This window comes from Ranitomeya variabilis, chromosome 6 (genome assembly GCF_051348905.1).
Source record: "Ranitomeya variabilis isolate aRanVar5 chromosome 6, aRanVar5.hap1, whole genome shotgun sequence".
Classification (NCBI taxonomy): domain Eukaryota; kingdom Metazoa; phylum Chordata; class Amphibia; order Anura; family Dendrobatidae; genus Ranitomeya; species Ranitomeya variabilis.
Genome location: NC_135237.1, coordinates 499,665,153 through 499,686,079, shown reverse-complemented (window position 1 = coordinate 499,686,079; position 20,927 = coordinate 499,665,153). Strand labels below are relative to the sequence as shown.

Genomic DNA, 20,927 nt, shown 5'->3' with positions numbered 1-20,927 from the left:
TCGCGTGACCGCTCATGTGACCGCTCACGCGACCAATCACAAGCAGCAGGTCCTAAACTCCTCATTCTTAGGAACGGAGGCTCCCGGTTACATCGGTAAGGTCCAGGGGCCGCCGAAGGGGTGAGTATATCCATATTTTTTATTTTAATTCTTTATTTTTTACATGAATATGGATCCCAGGGCCTGAAGGAGAGTCTCCTCTCCTCCAGACCCTGGGAACCATACACTGGGAACTTCCGATTCCGATTTCCGATATCACAAAAATATCGGAACTCGGTATCGGAATTCCGATACAGCAAATATCGGCCGATACTTGCGGTATCGGAATGCTCAACACTACCCATGTGGCAAAGAGTAAGCTCCACATTGGGGAAAAAAATTCCTTCCCGACTCCACATACGGCAATCAGACTAGTTCCCTGGATCAACGCCCTATCAAGGAATCTAGTGTATATACCCTGTAACATTATACTTTTCAAGAAAGGCATCCAGTCCCCTCTTAAATTTAAGTAATGAATTACTCATTACAACATCATACGGCAGAGAGTTCCATAGTCTCACTGCTCTTACAGTAAAGAATCCGCATCTGTTATTATGCTTAAAGCTTCTTTCCTCCAGATGTAGAGGATGCCCCCTTGTCCCTGTCTCAGGTCTATGATTAAAAAGATCATCAGAAAGGTCTTTGTACTGTCCCCTCATATATTTATACATTAAAATAAGATCACCCCTTAGTCTTCATTTTTCCAAACTAAACAGCCCCAAGTGTAATAATCTATCTTGATATTGCAGACCCCCCAGTCCTCTAATAACCGTGGTCGCTCTTCTGTGCACCCGCTCTAGTTCAGCTATGTCTTTCTTATACACCGGAGACCAGAACTGTGCACAGTATTCTAAGTGTGGTCAAACTAGTGACTTGTATAGAGGTAAAATTATGTTCTCCTCATGAGCATCTATGCTTCTTTTAATGCATCCCATTATTTTATTTGCCTTTGTAGCAGCTGCCCGACACTGGCCACTAAATGTGAGTTTGTCATCCACCCATACACCCAGGTCTTTTTCATTGACGGTTTTGCCCAGAGTTTTAGAATTAAGCACATAGTTATACATCTTATTACTTCTACCCAAGTGCATGACCTTACATTTATCCCCATTAAAGATCATTTGCCATTTATCAGCCCAAGCTTCTAGTTTACATAAATCATCCTGTAATATAAAATTGTCCTCCCCTGTATTGATTACCCTGCAGAGTTTAGTGTCATCTGCAAATATTGAAATTCTACTCTGAATGCCCCCTACAAGGTCATTAATAAATATGTTAAAAAGAAGAGGGCCCAATACTGACCCCTGTGGTACCCCACTGCTAACCGCGACCCTGTCCGAGTGTGCTCCATTAATAACCACCCTTTGTTTCCTATCCCTGAGCCAGCTCTCAACCCACTTACACCTATTTTCCCCTATCCCCATTATTCTCATTTTATGTATCAACCTTTTGTGTGGCACCGTATCAAAAGCTTTTGAAAAGTCCATATACACTACATCTACTGGGTTCCCTTGGTCCAGTACGGAACTTACCTCTTCATAGAAGCTGATCAAATTAGTCTGACATGAACGGTCCCTAGTAAACCCGTGCTGATACTGGGTCATGAGGTTATTCCTCTCCAGATACTCCAGTATAACATCCCTTAGAATGCCCTCCAGGATTTTACCCACAGTAGAGGTTAAGCTTACTGGCCTATAATTTCCGAGTTCAGTTTTTGTCCCCTTTTTGAATATTGGCACCACATTTGCTATACGCCAGTCCTGTGGTACAGACCCTGTTATTATGGACTCTTTAAAGATTAAAAATAATGGTCTATCAATAACTGTACTTAATTCCTGCAGTACTCGGGGGTGTATCCCATCCGGGCCCGGAGATTTGTCAATTTTAGTGATTTTTAGACGCCGCCGTACTTCCTGCTGGGTTAAGCAGGGGACACTTAATGGGGAATTTTTGTTATCACTGATCATATTGTCTGCCATGGGATTTTCTTGTGTAAATACTGATGAAAAAAAGTCATTTAGCATATTAGCTTTTTCCTCATCCTCATCCACCATTTCCCCCAGACTACTTTTAAGGGGGCCAACACTTTCATTTTTTAGTTTCTTACTATTTATGTAGTTAAAGAATATTTTGGGATTATTTTTACTCTCTCTGTCTCAATTTTTGCTGCCTTGATTTGCTTTTTACAGAATCTATTTAATTTTCTGTATTTATTTAATGCTTCATCACTGCCTACTTCCTTTAATTCTCTAAATGCTTTCTTTTTGTCACTTATTGCGCCCCTTACAGCTCTATTTAGCCATATTGGTTTCCTCCTATTTCTAGTATGTTTATTCCCATACGGTATATACTGTGCACAGGTCCTATCCAGGATGCTAATAAACGTCTCCCATTTTCTTTGTGTATTTTTATGTCTCAGGATATCGTCCCAGTTAATTGCACCAAGATCCTCTCTCATCCGTTGGAAATTTGCCCTCCTGAAGATTAGTGTCCTTGTCACCCCTCTACTACACATCTTATTAAAGGATACATGAAAACTTATTATTTTGTGATCACTATTCCCCAAGTGACCCCCAACCCTTATATTTGATATGCGGTCTGGTCTGTTGGTTAATATTAGTTTAATAAATATCACAGTTCACGTATGGTGGGTCGAGATTACACTTTATCTTGTATTTGTATATTTATAGAAATTATAGTGAAAGATATATTCTTAGATAGACCACCAGGGTGCACTGTGTGACAAATACTGTGAAATCCACAGTGAAAGACCGAACTAAAACTAAAGCAATACAGCAAGGACCAAATACCAAAAAATAAAAATCAAAGCATAGGATTATTAAAATATGCCTTTATTTTATGAAAGTGGCAATGGTTACAATAAAAAAAGGGTTTTTTTTATAAAAATTATTATATAACAAATTAAACAAACTTGCGCGGTACCAGGTATAATTATCGTTCCTTAATTATCCCCCTATTACTATATAAGGATATATTAAAACGTGCTGTACAAAAATAGATCTCCCTTGTGTAAGAAGAGCATAAAACTCATATTCATTGTGAAAGATAAAAAATAAAATATAAAAAATATTTTAAAAAATAAAAAATATAGAAAAATCCTCATAATCACAAATATATAATTATAAAGTGTGCAAATATACCACAATATAAATAAAGTGACCGAGTGCTTCAGTGTGAAATTTTAATTATTTCCAACCACCAACAAAAAACCTAGAGGGTGTGCAGGAACCTATCACTAGGTTCACAGGTGCCAGCATATGCTGGAATCACGTGCATAGAAAAAGACTTTTTTTGTACAGCCACTATATGATTATATATACCTTAGGGGTCCAGAACCTGTGCCTGCGCCTCGCCCGACGCGCGTTTCGGAGTTAATTATCCTGACGATATGCATATGCTGGCACCTGTGAACCTAGTGATAGGTTCCTGCACACCCTCTAGGTTTTTTGTTGGTGGTTGGAAATAATTAAAATTTCACACTGAAGCACTCGATCACTTTATTTATATTGTGGTATATTTGCACACTTTATAATTATATATTTGTGATTATGAGGATTTTTCTATATTTTTTATTTTTTAAAATATTTTTTATATTTTATTTTTTATCTTTCACAATGAATATGAGTTTTATGCTCTTCTTACACAAGGGAGATCTATTTTTGTACAGCACGTTTTAATATATCCTTATATAGTAATAGGGGGATAATTAAGGAGCGATAATTATACCTGGTACCGCGCAAGTTTGTTTAATTTGTTATATAATAATTTTTATAAAAAAAACCCTTTTTTTATTGTAACCATTGCCACTTTCATAAAATAAAGGCATATTTTAATAATCCTATGCTTTGATTTTTATTTTTTGGTATTTGGTCCTTGCTGTATTGCTTTAGTTTTAGTTTGGTTAATATTAGGTCTAGCAGTGCCCCCCTTCTTGTTGGGTCCTGAACCAGTTGTGAAAGGTAATTGTCTCTCATAGTTGTCAAAAACCTATTACCTTTGCTGGAACTGCAGGTTTCTGCTCCCCAATCTATTTCAGAGTAGTTGAAGTCCCCCATAATAATGACTTCTCCTTGAGACGCAGCTTCATCTATTTGATTTACGAGGATATTCTCCATTGTTTCCATTATATTTGGAGATTTATAACAAACCTCTATCAGTAATGTATTATTTTTTCCCCCTCCCCTTATCTCCACCCACAGGGTATCTACATTTTCATTAAATTCACCTATATTATCACGCCGGATGGGTTTTAAGGACGATTTTACATACAGACACACCCCTCCCCCTCGCTTATCTGTACGGTCATTTCTGAAAAGGCTATAGCCCTGCAAGTTAACAGCCCAGTCATGGCTCTCATCCAGCCACGTCTCAGATATCCCCACCATGTCATAATTATGCTCCAACAACATTAATTCTAATTCGTCCATTTTGTTGGCGAGGCTTCTGGCATTAGTATACATGCACTTGATGTTCCTCTCTGTTCCTCTATTCTTTCTTAAATTATTAACTGTTCTAAACCCACCCCCCATGCCACCGCCACCCCCAACTTCCTTATTTGTGCCGAGGTCTCTATCTGCCCTATCTTCCCCTCCTATAAATTGAATACCCTCCCCTCCAATCCCTAGTTTAAACACTCCTCCAACCTTCTAGCCATTTTCTCCCCAGCACAGCTGCACCTTCCCCATTGAGGTGCAGCCCGTCCCCAGTGTAGATGCTGTAGCCCACTGAAAAGTCGGCCCAGTTCTGCAGGAACCCAAACCCCTCCTTCCTACACCAATTCTTGAGCCACTTATTAACCTCCCTAATCTCCCGTTGCCTCTCTGGCGTGGCACGTGGTAAGGGCAGTATTTCGGAAAATACCACTTTGGAGGTCCTTGCTTTCAGCTTGCAGCCTAATTCCCTGAAATCATCTTTAAGGACCTTCCACCTCCCTCTAACTTTGTCATTTGTGCCAATGTGCACCATGACCGCTGGGTCCTCACCAGCCCCTCCCAGTAATCTGTCAACCCGATCAGCGATGTGTCGGACTCAAGCGCCAGGTAGGCAGCACAACGTCCGAGGATCCCTGTCTTTGTGACAGATTGTCCTATCTGTTCCCCGACGAGCCTCTTTCCCTAATGCTCTCAATATTCAGTGAAAAACTGAGAGAAGCAGAAGAGAAGCTCGTTGTGACAGGACCATAAGTATGAAAGTCGCATATGAGTGGAGTGTCCATGTGACAACTACTGGAACCTACAGAGCTGAATCCTGACATCGCAGGCTTCTGAATTCTCACAACGAATGCACTGCACACTTTTAGGATTCTCCCTTGCCGGTGGACAGTCATGTCAACACAAGTATGTGATTTGTATACTTCCGACCACATTCCGACTAGACCGTCAGTTAATTTTCATTGAGTGAGGCCACATATGTCTAGTCAGCATGTGACCTCATGTATGTAAATCGCCAGCACGAGAATCCTGACAGCGTGCAGTACGCATTGTAAGAAGTCAGAAGTCTGCAGTCACAAAGAATGACTGCAGACTCATTACAAACCTGGACATCCCCTTTAATTCTCCTAACATAAATAAAAACATGAGAGTTAGTTAGTATCACAAATAACATTTACTTCCAGGTACCTTATAGATGACGTCGTCTCTGGAGTCGTTCTCCTTTTCTTCATCTTGTCCAGACCTCATGATGAGTTTTCTCATCCACAGCTCGTCTCTGCAGACTTCCATCTTCTCGGTTCTTTTGCAGAAAATCTCTATATGATGCCCTTAAAGATATAAGTGTCATTATAATGCTCCTGAATAAAAAATTGCCCCTCACTATATTGTCTGCACAAAATATGACCCCCACACTGTCCCTCTTATGGTACATGCTCTTCACACTGACCTCTCCTTTCCATACCGGCCCCCTCTTCACACTGTCCTCTCTGTGTCCCCCTATAGGGCTCAGTATTTATACTGTACTCTCATCACACTCCCCCTCCTTGGTTTACTGTCCCCTCCTGGCTGTGCCCTTACACTGTCCCCCCATGCTACGCCCCCACTACTCAGTTTCTATTCTGTGCCCACTCACTTTTCTCTCCCCATACTGTCTCCTCACACTATTCCCCTCCCTCCTCATACTGTCTCCTCTCACATCCCCCTGTTCACAATACTGTCTCCTCATATATTTACCCCCTCACATTCTATACTGCCTGCTCACCTGACTCCCCATACTGTGTCTGCACACATCCCATCACCCTCACTCCCCGTACTCTGTCCACATACATTTTTCACATCGCTACTCATAGTGTTTCCACATACATTCCCCCGTTCGCTCCTCATACTGTCTGCACCCATCCCCCATACTGTTTCCTCAGATATGCCCCCATTCCCTAGTACTGTGGCCTCATACATGCCCCTATTCCCCAGTACTGTTTCCTCATACATGCCCCCAATTCCCCGTACTGTTTCCTCATACATGCCCCCATTCTCCTGTACTGTTTCCTCATATATGCCCATTATTTTCCTCTACCCCACCCCATCATTGCTCTCTTCACTACCTTCATATTTGCCTTCTCCACCACCACTATCATTGCTTTCTCCCCCACCACCCCATAATTTTCCATTCCACAACCTCCATCATTTCCTCCTTCCCCAGCACTCCCATCATTGCCCATTCCACCACCTCCATCATTTCCTCCTTTGCCTTTTTCACCATATCCATCATTTTTTCTTCCCCCACCATCCCCATCATTGCCCTTTCCACCACCATCATCATTGTCCTTTCCACCGCCATCACCATACTTGCCCATTCCACCACCTCTATCATTTTCTCCCCCTCCAATATCATCAGTGTGCTTTCCACCACCACCATTCTTGTCCATTCTACCACCTCCATCATTTCTTCCCGCCCCTCATTATTGCTCTTTCCACCACCTCCATGATTTCCTCCTCCCCCACCATCATTGCATTCTCCCCCCACCACCATCTTTGCCCATTCCAATTTCCACCTTCATCATTGCCACCTCCATCATTGCCCATTCCACCACATCCATCATTTCCTCCTCCCCCTCCATCCCAATTATTGCCCTCTCCCCGTCAGCCCCATCATTGCCCTCACCTCTCCTCTCCATACACACACACAAAACCATTTATGTCTCTGCACATTCACCTGCAGCGCTATGCATGCACGCACACACAACACACACAGCACCTCTCACCTATATGCACACACGCACAACACACACACAGCACCTCTCACCTATATACACTCACACACAACACACACACAGCACCTCTCACCTATATACACACACGCACAACACACACACAGCACCTCTCACCTATATACACACACGCACAACACACACACAGCACCTCTCACCTCTATATATACACACACACAATTTACTACTGACCGTTGCCCCTGGACCCTGCTCCCTCCCTATCCTGGCTGCAGGCTCCATATAGCCGATGGACCCCCCAACCCAACCAGCCCCCTTAAATATCACCCATTATCTGATTCTAAGTTCGGTAGGTGTCTTCAGCTCCATTACCCGGCCGGTCCCCACGGTCTGGTGTTGGAGCACTCTTACCACCGTCCAACAACACCGCAATGCAGCAGCCTGTGCTTCGCTTGCCCTGCTGTGTCTGTGAAGAGAGACATCACCGTTGCTGGCACTTCACTGATGCAGAAGTGCCAGCGGCGGTCAGCGGTGCCTCAGCAGTCGTCAGGGCTGAAGGGATCACAAATTCACAACAGGCAAGCCAAGGGTACTAGCAACAGCGTTGGCACAGCCGCGGCGTCGCTGTACACCTTGGGATTCAACGACAACGCACAGCACTTTCTCTGAGCAGGCTGTCAATTTGACAGCCAGCTCAGAGAACGGGATTATCTCAGACTGTGGGGGCGGCAGAATGCCGCCGATGAGGAGCCTCCTTGGACCGCTGCATCATCAGGCAGCCCGCTGGTGCCCCCCTGTCGGTTGCACCCGGGGCACATGCCCCGGCTGACCCCCTGGATACGCTTCTGCCCAAATCCCATTGACTTCAATGGGTGTCAAAACCAAACTCATAGACAACACCTTCAGGGGAGAAAAAAAAAGCCTCCAAAACAAATAAAATTAGGATCAGACACCAGGAAAAGAGACATCAATTCACTCATCTATTGTGCAATATAATTATTTAAAAAAAGGCAAAGGTTCCCCCCGTATTTTTGATAACCAGCCAGGCAAAACTGACAGCTGTGGGCAACCCTCAGCTGTCAGCGTTAGCAAGGTTGGTTATCAAGAATAGAGGGGTCCCCATACTGTTTTTTTTTAATTATTTAAATAAATGATTTAAAAAAACATAGCATGGGATCTCCCCCATTTTTGACAACCAGCCAAGCTAAATGAGACAGCTTGGGGCTGATACTCCCAGGCTGGTAATGGACCATGGATATTGGCCCCCCAGCCAGAAAATAGCATCATGCTGTTGTCCCATAAAAGACCCATCTATTCGATGTGCCAATACTGGTGCTTTGCCCAGCTCTTTTCACTTTACCTTTCCACTTCCAATTGTGAACTTTGGCAAGGGGGGTTCATATTTGTCGGGTTGATGTCACGTTTGTATTGTCCGGTGACATGAAGCTCACGGCTTAGTAACGGAGAGGTGTCTATACTTGTATGGTAAATAAACACACACCCAGAACAAAGTCCTTTAATTGAAAGAATTACACAGACTCCTTTAATAAATTTAAATTAACCCATACTCACATCATCGCCCAGTCCACAGAAGTCATGATCTCCTGTAACAGAATTAAAATAAACAACAATATTCCTCACCTGTCCACAAAGAAGATAATAATCCATTTGTCCCACAATGGGTCTAACTCTGCTACATTTGGATGTCAGGCTGCATGGTTGCATGATGCGACTATACAGCCTGCCATCCAGCAGAGACACTGAACAGCTTGTGCTACCATTGCTCAGTGTCTTGTGGTGTACTCCTATGACCAAACTGATGTCAACGCGAGCATGAAAAAGTTTTCACGCTGGCGGTGCCGCCAAAAAGGTCCTGGAAGTTTGCAGCCAATGAACTCAATTCAACTCACTGACTTCAGCGCAAGTGCCATGGGAAAAGTTGTAACAGCGCTCACCCTGATGTCAGTGAATTGAACTGAGTTAATTGGTTGAAAACTCCCAGGGCTTTTCTGATGGCACCGCGAGAGTGAGAACTTTCTCACGTTAGTAGTGATGTCAGTTAGGTCATAGGAGTTCGGCGTGAGATACTGAGCAGTGGTAGCACACCCTGCTCAGTGTCTCTTCTGGATGGCAGGCTGTATAGTCATATTATGGAACAATGCAGCCTGACATCTAGATTTAGCAGAGCTAGACCCATCACGGGACAAATGGATTATTATCTTCTAGGCAAGGAATAAAGGAATCTGTGTCATTCTTTCAATTAAATGACTTTATTCTGGCTGTGTGTTTATTAACAATATAACTATAGGATTGGTAATGGATAGGTGTTTTATAGATGCCTCTCCATTGCTAAACTGTGGGCTTGATGTCACCGGGCAATACAAAGGTGACATCAACCCCACAAATATGAACCCCACTTGTCACCACAGGGTAAGTTGGAAGAGCTGGGCAAAGCACCAGAATCTATTAGATGCGCTTTTATCGGGAGGCTGTGAGCTGCTATTTTTAGGCTTGGGGAGGCAGCATCCATGGCCCCTTACCAGTATGGGAATACTAACCATTAGCTGTTTGCATTAGCTTGGCTGATTGTTAAAAATGGAGGGGACCTCACGCCGATTTTTAAAAATTATTTACTTAAATAAGGGCCCCTTTATTCTTGAACCAGGCTTGCTGAATAAGACAGATGAGGGTTGTAGGCAGGTTATCAAAAAATACAGGGGAACTCCTCACTATTTTTTTTACATTTACTTATTTATAGCGTTCTCAGGATGACATACACATTTTGTTGACTCTGAAACATGTCAACATAACAATAATCTTACAATTTTATCTACTATAATTCGTGTCATATTTCCAGAGAGCGCAGAAACTCCTCCTATCCGGTTACTTTTATTAATATCAAATTGGGGGCATACCAAAGTATAGTAAAGTCACATGCAATCCTATGGATATGCTATCACAACTGTAGATCATGGTGCCAAAGAATGTATGTATACATAGGCTTTAAGGTGGATGTGCCTATTTGGGACATTTATGACACTCCATATCAATTGGATATGAAAGACAATAATGTCTGACAGATGTGCGTCCCATTGATATGCCATAAATGGCCCTGAAGGGAAAACCTCTTTAATGCTCAATTAAAGGGAGTCTGTCACCTCCTAAATGCAAAATAAACTACTTCACTTATATAGGGACTGAATTTCTATAAAAATCATACCAGTAGTATATATTTTAGTGTGGTAATGTCAAATAAATCTACTTTGGTGCACTCTTGGCAAGGCCAAAAGTTCAGTGCATTCTTACTCCATTAAATTTGCATTTCAAATATTTTCCCTGACCTTGATTGACAACGCTCATTCTAGGCACTCTTGATGAGCCGTCACTGCCTGAACTTAAAGATAACCTGTCAGCATGATTTTGTAATGTAAAGTCATGGCTGTAATGGTGCTGTAATTCAGATTACGGTACATTGATTCTTTAGTGAAAAAGTCCGCTTTGCTGTTCTTCTTAAATCATCATTTGGAATTTTCTGCTAATTAGATTTGGAAGCACAGTGTCTTTTCATCCCTGCCTAGGATTCCCAGACCACTCCACCTGTCTTTTACCGCTAGATTAATGTCACTAATCTAAGTTCCCTGACCTAATCTTATACTCATCAGCTGCTGCCATTGTCTGTTCTCGACGTCGCTCCGGTCATCATCTGCAGTTTGAGACCTGTCGGATCGCTCCAATGTTTGCTGTGTGACTGAGTTTGGGCCCCTCCTCTTGTGCTTCTGCTCACCAGGCCTGAGGGTATACAAATATATTTAGCACCGTCACACCGCCACCAGCGGCGTAGGGAGGCTTCTCTGAGCACCCTGAAACAGCCATGCAGGTCCAAGGTAGTACCCCTGCCTCATGTGATGCGCTGGGAACGGCACATATGAGATGACGAGATCGTGTACACACCAACATGTATGCGCACCACTCCCATGAGGACACAGGAAGTTGACAGACATGGAACGGTTGTATGAGAGGTAAATATGTAAAACTTTTTTTTTAATTAAAATTAATTAAATGGGAATGAGGCAGCAAATAATGATGGATTGAGGGTGGGTGACAGGGGACAGCAAATAACGATTGATTGGGGGTGGAGGACAGCAAATAATGATGAATTGGGGTGAGGGTGGGGATAGTAAATGATTAATGGATTGGGGTGGGGGACTAGGGACAGCAAATAATGATTGGGATGAGGGACTGAGGACAGCAAATAATGATAGATTGGGTGGGGCATGAGAGGCAGCAAATAATGATGAATTGAGGGTGGAGGATGGGGGACAGTGAATGATGATAAATTAAAGGTGAGAGCAAATGATGAATTGAGGGCGAGAGGGGAGAGGAAATGATGATTTATTAAAACTGGGGGATGGGGGACTGTAAATGATGATGAACTGAGGGTGGGGGACAACAAATGATGATGAACTGGGGGTGGGGAGAATAAATGATGAACTGAGTGTTGGGGGAGCAAATTATGTTGTCTTGAAGATAGGGGACACCAAATGATGAAGTGTGGGTGGAGAGAGAGAGAGGACATAGCATAATGAAATAGGGCAGAGGGAGGCATGTAAATTTAATGAATCGGGGGAGCAGGAGGTACAGAGTGGGGGCATTGAGGGTGCAGAAGTGTGACTGGTATTGAATTGGGGTAAAGCGTACAGGTGCTAATTAATTTATATATTTATTGGGTGGGAAAGTGGCTATTTATAGTTAGTGAGGGGCACAGGGGTGGATTACAATTTATATTTGGAATGGTGGGTTGCATAATAACTAGTTAGCTAGTTATGTATTAATGGTGTGTACCCATCTGTATTCAGCTGCGTATTGTAGAAGTTGGGGAAAAAGTGGGGAATGTGCTCTGGAAGCGGCGTTCTAGATAACTGTTATTTTATGCAGAGACAACTACTGGCTAGAAGAAGTGATGTCAGTCTGCTGGATGAAGAAAAAAGCGAAGATGAAAGACTTTGACTAGAGATGTCACTGGGAAATCAGTGTATTACCTGTACACTGACACTCTATGCAGAACTGCTGTGTATAATGTCACTGATGATCACTGTATTACCTGTACACTGACACTGCATACAGACCTCCTGTGTTTTATGTCACCAGTGATCTCTGTATTACCTGTACACCATATAAGAGCTACTGTGTATAATGACATCTATGGTAATATTAGTATTGTGTTTTTTTTATTATTAATCAGTATAGTAGTATTCGGTCACTATGTGGTGGTAATATGTGGTCTGGTCATGAGTTGGCAGTATTTGTTCTTTGTATGTGGTATTATTCAGTTACTGTGTGGTGGTAATATGTGGTTTGGTCATGGTGTGGTGGTATTTGCTGCATGTACCTGTTATTATTCGGTCACTATGTGGTGGTAAAATATGATCTGACCATTGTGTGATGGTATTTGCCCCTGTATGTGATATTATCTGGTCCCTATGTGGTGGTAATATATGGTCTGGTCATGGTCTGTCAGTATTTATCCCCTGTATATAGTATTATTCGGTCAATATGTGGTGGTAATATGGGATCTGGTCATGGCATGGTGGTATTTGTTCCTTGTATCTGGTATTATTCAGTCACTATGTGGTGGTAATATGTGGTCTGGCCATGGTATGAAGGTATTTGTCCATTGTATGTCGTATTATTGATCATTTTAAAAAATGTATGTGACTCATTCCCTTAAAGAAAAATAAAGAAAAATATAAATAAAAAGAGTATTGAATATTTTAACAAATATTGAATAATAGGTTAGAGTAGAATAAGGCCAAAAGAGTCTACCTAATCGTGGTTGCAGCTTAAAAAATCTTTTAGCCAAATCAAAAGCTGCTGGCTATGTATGTGATCTGGTGTTAGATGGGAACTGATAATGTGTGATTGGTGAGGACGCAGTGCAGATGTGGAGTTTTTCTATGAGTGTGAAATATTTAATAGGTTAAAGTAGAGTACGGCCCAGCCAAAAAAGTTTCCTTAAAAAATCTTTTGGCCAAAACAAAAGCTGATGGATATGTACAGTATGCGACATGATCTTCGATAGGAACTGTTAATGTGTGATTGTTGAGGACACGGTGCAGAAGTGGAGTTTTTACAAGAGTGTGCGGTGGGACTGTGGAAGGTTTGAGAGGTAGAGACGGAACTGGGGTAGAGCCTGGGCGGCATCTCAAGGGGTCCAAAAAATTATCCAGTATGGGGCCCTGAAATTCTTGGTGGTAGACCTGATGGCCAGTGAGCAGTGTCAATCAAGATCAGGTAAAGTGCTCAATATACAAATTGAAGAGCGTAAGACACAGTACAACGAGTCCTTGGCCAAGTCAAGGTGCATCAAAGTGCCTTAATTTGCATATGAAATAAAAGTATATTTTTCTGCCACTTAAACAATAAATAATATATACTGCTAATATGATTTACATAAGAGTTACGTTCCCTATAAAAATGTTTAAGTAGTTTAATTTGTATTTTTGGGGTGACAGACCCCCTTTATATACAAGCAAGGCTAATGCAGTTGCTGGCTTCGATATTCTCTTACCTTGAAGCGGCAATTACGGATGAGTTTAGTCCACCATAACAAGACATCGCCACTGCTACTGGGATAAGCCATTTAGCATGGCCAAGCACTTCATTTCCAAATGTCTGTGAAAACAATAATGTCAGACTTGCAACCACTGGGATGATAATAATATTAATAATCTCCATTATTTTATGTAATGTTTATTAGGAATTACCACAGCCACTGCGTCACTTGTGAGAACAGCTGCCATATCCAGAACCACATAGTATGCAACATTAGTCAGCAGGTATATAATGGTAACTATCGGCATTGAAATGGCAATAGCTACAGGGAGGTTCCTGAAGAAAACAAAATTATAAAAACAATTTATAGAAAAACAATGGATTAAATTAAATATGAAGATCCATCAGATACATGTAACATTAATATACAAGATCTAGGTAATTTTTAAAGGGAACCTGTCCCCATGAAAATACTGTAAACTGCAGGCACCATGTTATAGAGCAGGAGGATCTGAGTAGATTGATATATAGTTTTGTGAGAAAAGATTCAGAAGAACCTGAGTTTTAATCTTTTAAACTTCTGCTTTTTCTGGGATTTTTAGTCCAGTGGGCGGTCACTGATAGGACCGCCCACAGGACCAAAAATCTCAGAAAAAGCAGAAGTTTAAAAGATTAAAGCACAAGTTCTTCTGAATCTTTTCTTACAAAACTATATATCAATCTACTCAGATCCTCCTGCTCTATAACATGGTGCCTGCACATTAGACTGCATTTTCAAGGTGACAGGTTCCCTCTAAGGTTTATTAAATCAAATTTAATTACAGTAATCAAATATAATTGGGGTGAATACTATTTAAAGGTAATGTAGGTTCTAATGGAGCCTACAAGAAGAGTAACCATAAGAGATGTAAACTTTCTGCTGTTATTTTCCCTTATACATGACTAAATATGATTTCTGAAGAAAGGATTTAGGGAAAAAGTGAGAATATTTAAAGAGGATTTGTCACAAAATTTCATGGTAAAACTGCATACATAATTAAACAGGTCCCTGATGAGGCTAGTGTACTTGCCTTGTAAAATGATGTCAGAATAACTAAATCCTGCTACTAAAAGGATCACGTTATGAGTCCATCTAAAGAATGTGAGAGCCCTTGAGTCTAAGTGTATTACGCCTACGTACACCCCGCATGACTGACAGCTGTAGCTTGTACTAAGCAGCGTATGTCCTTAGCAGCAGGGAGGAGGAACACTGAGGATCTTGTCAATCGAGCTAAGTGGGTAGAGACTAAGTTTAAAGAAGACCAACTGTTTCTGAGAAAAACAGACAAAGAATAGGAGATTACATGATTTTCCCCTGTAAATTATGCAGCCCACAAGCCCACATAATGGAGGAAGATACAGCTGTTTTAAACCCCTTAATTGTCTATCCGTCATAGAGAGGGTTGGGTGTGTGATGGGTAATAAAACACTTATAGGTTGGTGTACAAACAATGGAACTTTTTTTTTACTTACAATCTGCCCTTAGACGCTTCTGTCTTCTTGAGTAGGCAGAAAGTGACAGCTAGAACATAATCCATTTCTATTAATATGGATGAGGTGACCATAGATAGCTTTGAATGTAGCGACTATGGCCTGCTATATGACCAATATTCACTATTATTCCCATTTCATTTGTGGTTCATGGGGATCTTCAGGGCACAATAATGCTTTCTCCAGCATGCACACTAGGGCTGTGCATAGAGTAGCTGAGATGTGCTACAACCTGGCTGTCAAAGCAATGAAGATGTGGTGTGTTTGGGGGATATTTTATCAGACAGGGTTATTTGGTGGACCTTGTTTTCATGAATGAGGCAGGAACATAAGGTGCATATACAGGTGGTATCAATGGGATCTTCAGAGCCATGTATAACAGAGCTGAGCTGTGCTATAACCTGACTATCAGGTCATTAAAGATGCCATGAGAGTGTTTTATTAAACAGGGTGATTCGGTGCATGTAAATCAGTGTAGTTTTAAAAATAAGTTGTACTGGCATACATAATACATTTTGTATGTACTGAAAATTAGGACCATTTTATAATTTTGAGAATAATCTTTTAATCTGAGTCTCTCACTACATATACACAGAGCGCAGCAGCAGTCTCAATACAGAAGACTGTTAAGGGATTTACCTTTATTGCTGCTTCTTTTAGCCTGTCCTTGCTGCTCTATATTACACAGGAATCCATCTAGCCTTAAAGAGTTATCATCATTTTAATTTTTATTTGATAAATCAATAGTACACATGAAAATAAGCCACTTTGTAATATATCTTATCAGAGAAATCTGCTTATTTCTCCTCCTGGACTGATCATTCATTCTCAAAATCCTCAATTCTGGGATAAAATCTGTAATCAGTGAAGACAGAGTTTAACATTACCAATATAACATGGTAGATGCTACTGATAAGATTCTACATAGACGGGGGAGGGAGATGGAGGAGGGAGGAGCTCTGCATCTAGCTCCTTCCTCCACTCCTCGGTGGCTGTCCCTAAATCTCCTAGGTGCACGCAAGACTAGTGTCTCATTTGGGCCACCATTTGTACATCACAGGAAAAAATAGGAGACAAGTGATTGCACACCATTCGGGCGCGTGCTGTGATTACGAACCACGCAATGGGGTGTAACCACGAAGCAGACTTAGCTCGCTATGGGGTGTACCCACGCACCAGACTGGCGTATGTGTAGATTAATAGCAAACATAAATACCTGGTGTACCTCTCCTGCCACTCCTACCTTGTGTATGAAAAAGATCTATAGTTAATACTGTTCGGGTAGAGCTATCCGATAGCACTATCCATGAAGAAAGTGAACGGGTAGAGCTATCCCATAGCCCTATTCCTAAAGGAAATAAACGGGTAGAGCTATCTGATAGCGCTATTCCTCAATATTCCTGAGTGTAAGCGATTTCACATGGTTGAGTGCACTTGGGATCTGCCCCCAAGGCCCTGCCCATGCCCAATGTTTGGTCCATTTTGTTGTTCAAGGTGTGAACGTCATCATTCAATGGCGTAAGAATTGCTTTATTGGCAATTGCTTCTACCATTGCATCGGTAATCTCAATTGAGTCGCCAAAAATAGCTGTAATTAAATCACCCTCTTCAATAAAAGAATTCGGGATTTCAATTGTGTCTTCTGGTAGACCATATACATTTGACAAGTCTCCATTGCCAAGTTTCAGTAACCATGATTTGTTCTCAACTTCGTCCTGAGACGTTCTCATATTCTGTTGTAACTGGAACCGTGAAAACAGATTCCAGGATTTTGAGTGTTTAATGGTGGACTGTACAATTTGGGCTTTTTTTCCACCTTCCACTATTGGTAGGGTTTGACAAAAGTCACCACCGTTTATGAAAACTTTTCCACCAAATGGTCTTTTTTTCCACATATTATTTGGAACAAATTATCCACAGCGTTCATATTAAAACAGGGAGTCATTGTTACTTTGTCCCAATAATAACGATATCAGCAAGTGAGGAAAGATACTCATCGCATTTGATGTGATGTCCATACACACCTCAACACATTTCACCTATTCGGATCATCAGGAGGCTCTGCTATGTGGATGCTGCATCCATGTGATGAGTATCTTTCCTCACTTGCTGATATCGTTATTATATATGTATTACCAGCTGTCAATCAGGGCTGTGTGTTGTGTAACATTAAATCTGCCTTATTTTTATGACATGGCTACCAGTTTGGAGTCTATCATTTGATATGTCCTTAACGACATTAGCGGTCTTATAGGGTCTCCAAGGGTGAGCCGTCTCTGAATGGTGGCACGATATCCGCTGAACAGTAGGGTGCCAACCCCCACAGCTAGGCAGGATTGTGCACCAGCAGGGAACAGTATAGTGAGGTTTCATATGTTATATGTTTACAAGCACTTTTTGCACTTTTGTCTTCTGTATCTTTCACCCTGTCACAGTTATTTAGTAATTAATATCTATTAGCCAACATCATTTAATGGCAATCCCTATCTCCTTCTATTTTTTACTGTGGTGTACAAATGGTGGCCCAAATGAGACACCAGTCTAGGGTGCACCTAGAAGATTAGGGACAGCAGCCGAGGAGCGGGGGCGCCAATCTCGTACTATATGTTAGGGTGCCAACCTCCGCTGACATGCAGTGCCCATTAGGTTATTGTGATAGGGATATATATATATAGTCAGCACGGTTGTTTGTTGTGTTGATTGTGGTTGTCTCATGGTTTTAAAGGTATAAATAAAAGGATAATTTTATCTGCAATATCATTAGGATATAAGGTTACTTATGTTGGTTATCTTCAATGTCAGAAACCGCAGGTCTCACAAAGCTGTAATAATAAGGAGACAATGGAGAGCACTTCAGCCAACTCTAGTCCAACTTTGTTAAACACCTGATGCTTTTATGACTAAATTAGACCTTTTCTAATACATTTTATTTTTTCTTTTCCTTTATGAAGCTTCTCTTGAGCTAACAGATTTCTTTAAACTTTTTAAAAAATGTTTGCCACCATTCTGACAGATTTTTATGAAAGCACAGCAGCCTCTTCAGGTTAAAGTAATCTTTTGAGTTTGAACTGATATTTACATTTATCAACTACCGAGAGAATTCAGAATCACAAACCTTTCTGGCATCTTAATTTCTTCTGTGACAAAGTTCAGTGTGTCCCATCCAGAATAGGAAAAAAGAGCAGAATAGAGGGCAAGAGCCATAAATCCCACATTAGTGGTTGAGCCTTGAAATGCAGCATGTAGATTATCAGTTTTACCTGGGAAGAAAGCATTGAGCTTTAGTTCAACTCCTGCAATGATACCTTGTGCAAAGCTTACATAGGGCCCCAAAGTCACTTTGGTCTGGCTACATATAGGTTCTAACAAGTAGCATAACCCCCCCAAAAATTGATCTATCTGTGACTTGTCATGTAGCCATTTTGGAGATAAAATTCAGCTATAAATTAAACAACCGAATAGCATTCAAGTCACAAGTAGATCACAATTACATGTGACCAAAGATGAGCTGGTCAACTGAAATAAGGATATGTCAGAATTGCTGACATTTCTCCAGAAATTCGATTTGCAGCAAATAAATTCAAGTGGGTCTCAATACTGGAAGAGGATGGGGGGTCAGGGCGGAGAGTGATATGGAATCCAACTCTGTCTTACATAGTATCATGTTGTGAATTCTGTTTTTGGGCTCCCTCTGGTGGTTACTGGTGGTACTGGTTGACTGGTGTCTTGTTTTTTCCAGTGCACCTGTTTCCATTAGGAAATTGGGAGTCTCCTATTTAGTCTGGCTTCCCAGTCATTGCAGTGCCGGCAATCAATGTTATCAGAGCACCTTGTTGCTTGCTTCCTGCTCCAAGTCTGCAAGTCAGCTAAGTTGAATCTTTGGCTTTTGTGTTTGTTTTGTCCAGCATGCACTTTCATATCTCGTGCGGCTGGAAGCTCTAGTGATCTGGAATTGCTACTCCGGTGTCATGAGTTGACAACGGAGTTAAGGTAATTCCAGGATGGCTGTTCAGGGTTTTGAGGTGACCGCGAAGTCCTCTTTGGTATATTCCGCTATCTAGTCAGAGGGCCTCGCTTTGCTGAATCTATATTCATACTGCGTTTGTGTTTTCCTCTTACCTAACCGTTATTATATGTGGGGGGCTACTATAACCTTTGGGGTTTCCCTGGAGGCAAGTCAGGTCTGTGTATTCCTCTATTAGGGGTAGTTAGTTCTCCGGCTGGCGCGAGGTGTCTAGAGACAACGTAGGCACACCCCCTGGCTATTTTTAGTTGCGTGTTAGGTTCAGTATCGCGGTTACCTAAGATACCATCCTTCCTAGAGCTTGTCCGTTTTTTGCCTAAGTCCCTGCCATTGGGAATCATGACAGTATCAGTCCTCTGCCTGACTGTGTTCCATTGGTATCTTCTGATCTCCGATGACCCAATCATGTACTGACCACCAATGAACAAGGTATAATAATCCAGTTGATATACTGGAATATGATATTGTTGCTGCTGTGCATTATTGGGATGTCTGCTCAACCCTACAAAGCAACATTAGTCCACAGTCACTGATGTGTCAGAGGCTGCAGACCGTTGCACTGCATCTGTCTGCAGAAGGTCTCAGTTGTTTGCTTTGCAGACTAGTGGCCACTTCCCCTGGTGCTAATGACCACACCTGGAGCTGGGTGTTTATAACTCCTTACCTCTTGTTTGGAGGTGCGGTGTTATTTCCTGTTTGCAATTCTCTGTTGAGACTTGGAGCTGTAGCAGTCTGCTAGCCTCCTCTTGGAGTTTGGAGGACGTCGGCATGTCTCTTTGAGTTTACTCAAGCTAAGTGTCCCCCTGGTTGCATTTATCCTTACTGTCTTTAGTGTTAGTGGAATTGACTAGCGTTCATCATGTCATCCAGGTATCTTGCTCGGTGATAGGTGTGGAACCTATATATAAACAGTAGGACACACAGGGTGACATTAGATCAGCTCAGGGGTCTCCACTTCCCCCTTCCCTAGTGTTTGGTTCCCCTTCCCTTATCCCTTTGTGTCGCACTTAGTCTGTCCTACACTGTGCATAACATCCACTCTCTGATGCTTCACTAGTGTGGAAAATGATGTAATGTTTGATTTTTTTGTGAATCAAATCTCAACATTTTCAAATTTGGTGGAAGTGCGAATTTCGGGAAATTCAACTTGAATTCGTTGCTCTGCGGATTAATCCGCTCATCTGTATTTGTGACTTATATTGCCATCCATGATAAAAAAAAGTGGCATGACTTGTGACTTTTAACCAAAAAATCCAATGGTTTGGATTTTCAGCAAGACTTGTGGTTGTTATTACATTACACTGACACTCGTTAGATAGCATCTCACAGTGCAAAGGTTGTCATATAACCCTAGCGTAGCATATTATATGTTATAACTTTGAAAATCTTGAAATTTAGGACTCCAAATAGGTTTAATTATCAGAGTTGATAGAGGCATATTTAGATATGGAAAGTGTGATTTCAAGGGGCTTCGCTTATTAAAATGTCTTTTTTGTAACAAGGGCGTTAGTTGGGGCACCTGCATAAGCAACTGCCCTGAACACAAATGTTTTTCAATAATTATTTCTTCGTAACTTTACTCTTTTCTGAATTACTTCCTGGCAC

At 41.6% G+C, this 20,927-nt stretch overlaps 1 protein-coding gene across 1 annotated transcript in view; it reads right to left on the bottom strand.

Moving 5' to 3' along the window:
* The window catches only part of LOC143782867 (Y+L amino acid transporter 2-like), an 86,227-nt gene that overhangs the window by 18,019 nt on the left and 47,281 nt on the right, over nucleotides 1-20,927 (bottom strand). The window contains exons 4-6 of the mRNA XM_077270789.1: nucleotides 18,414-18,558; nucleotides 13,981-14,104; nucleotides 13,785-13,888 (exon numbers count right to left, since the gene is read on the bottom strand). Coding sequence (XP_077126904.1) covers nucleotides 13,785-13,888; nucleotides 13,981-14,104; nucleotides 18,414-18,558 — 373 coding nt within the window. The remainder of the gene's footprint in view (nucleotides 1-13,784; nucleotides 13,889-13,980; nucleotides 14,105-18,413; nucleotides 18,559-20,927) is intronic.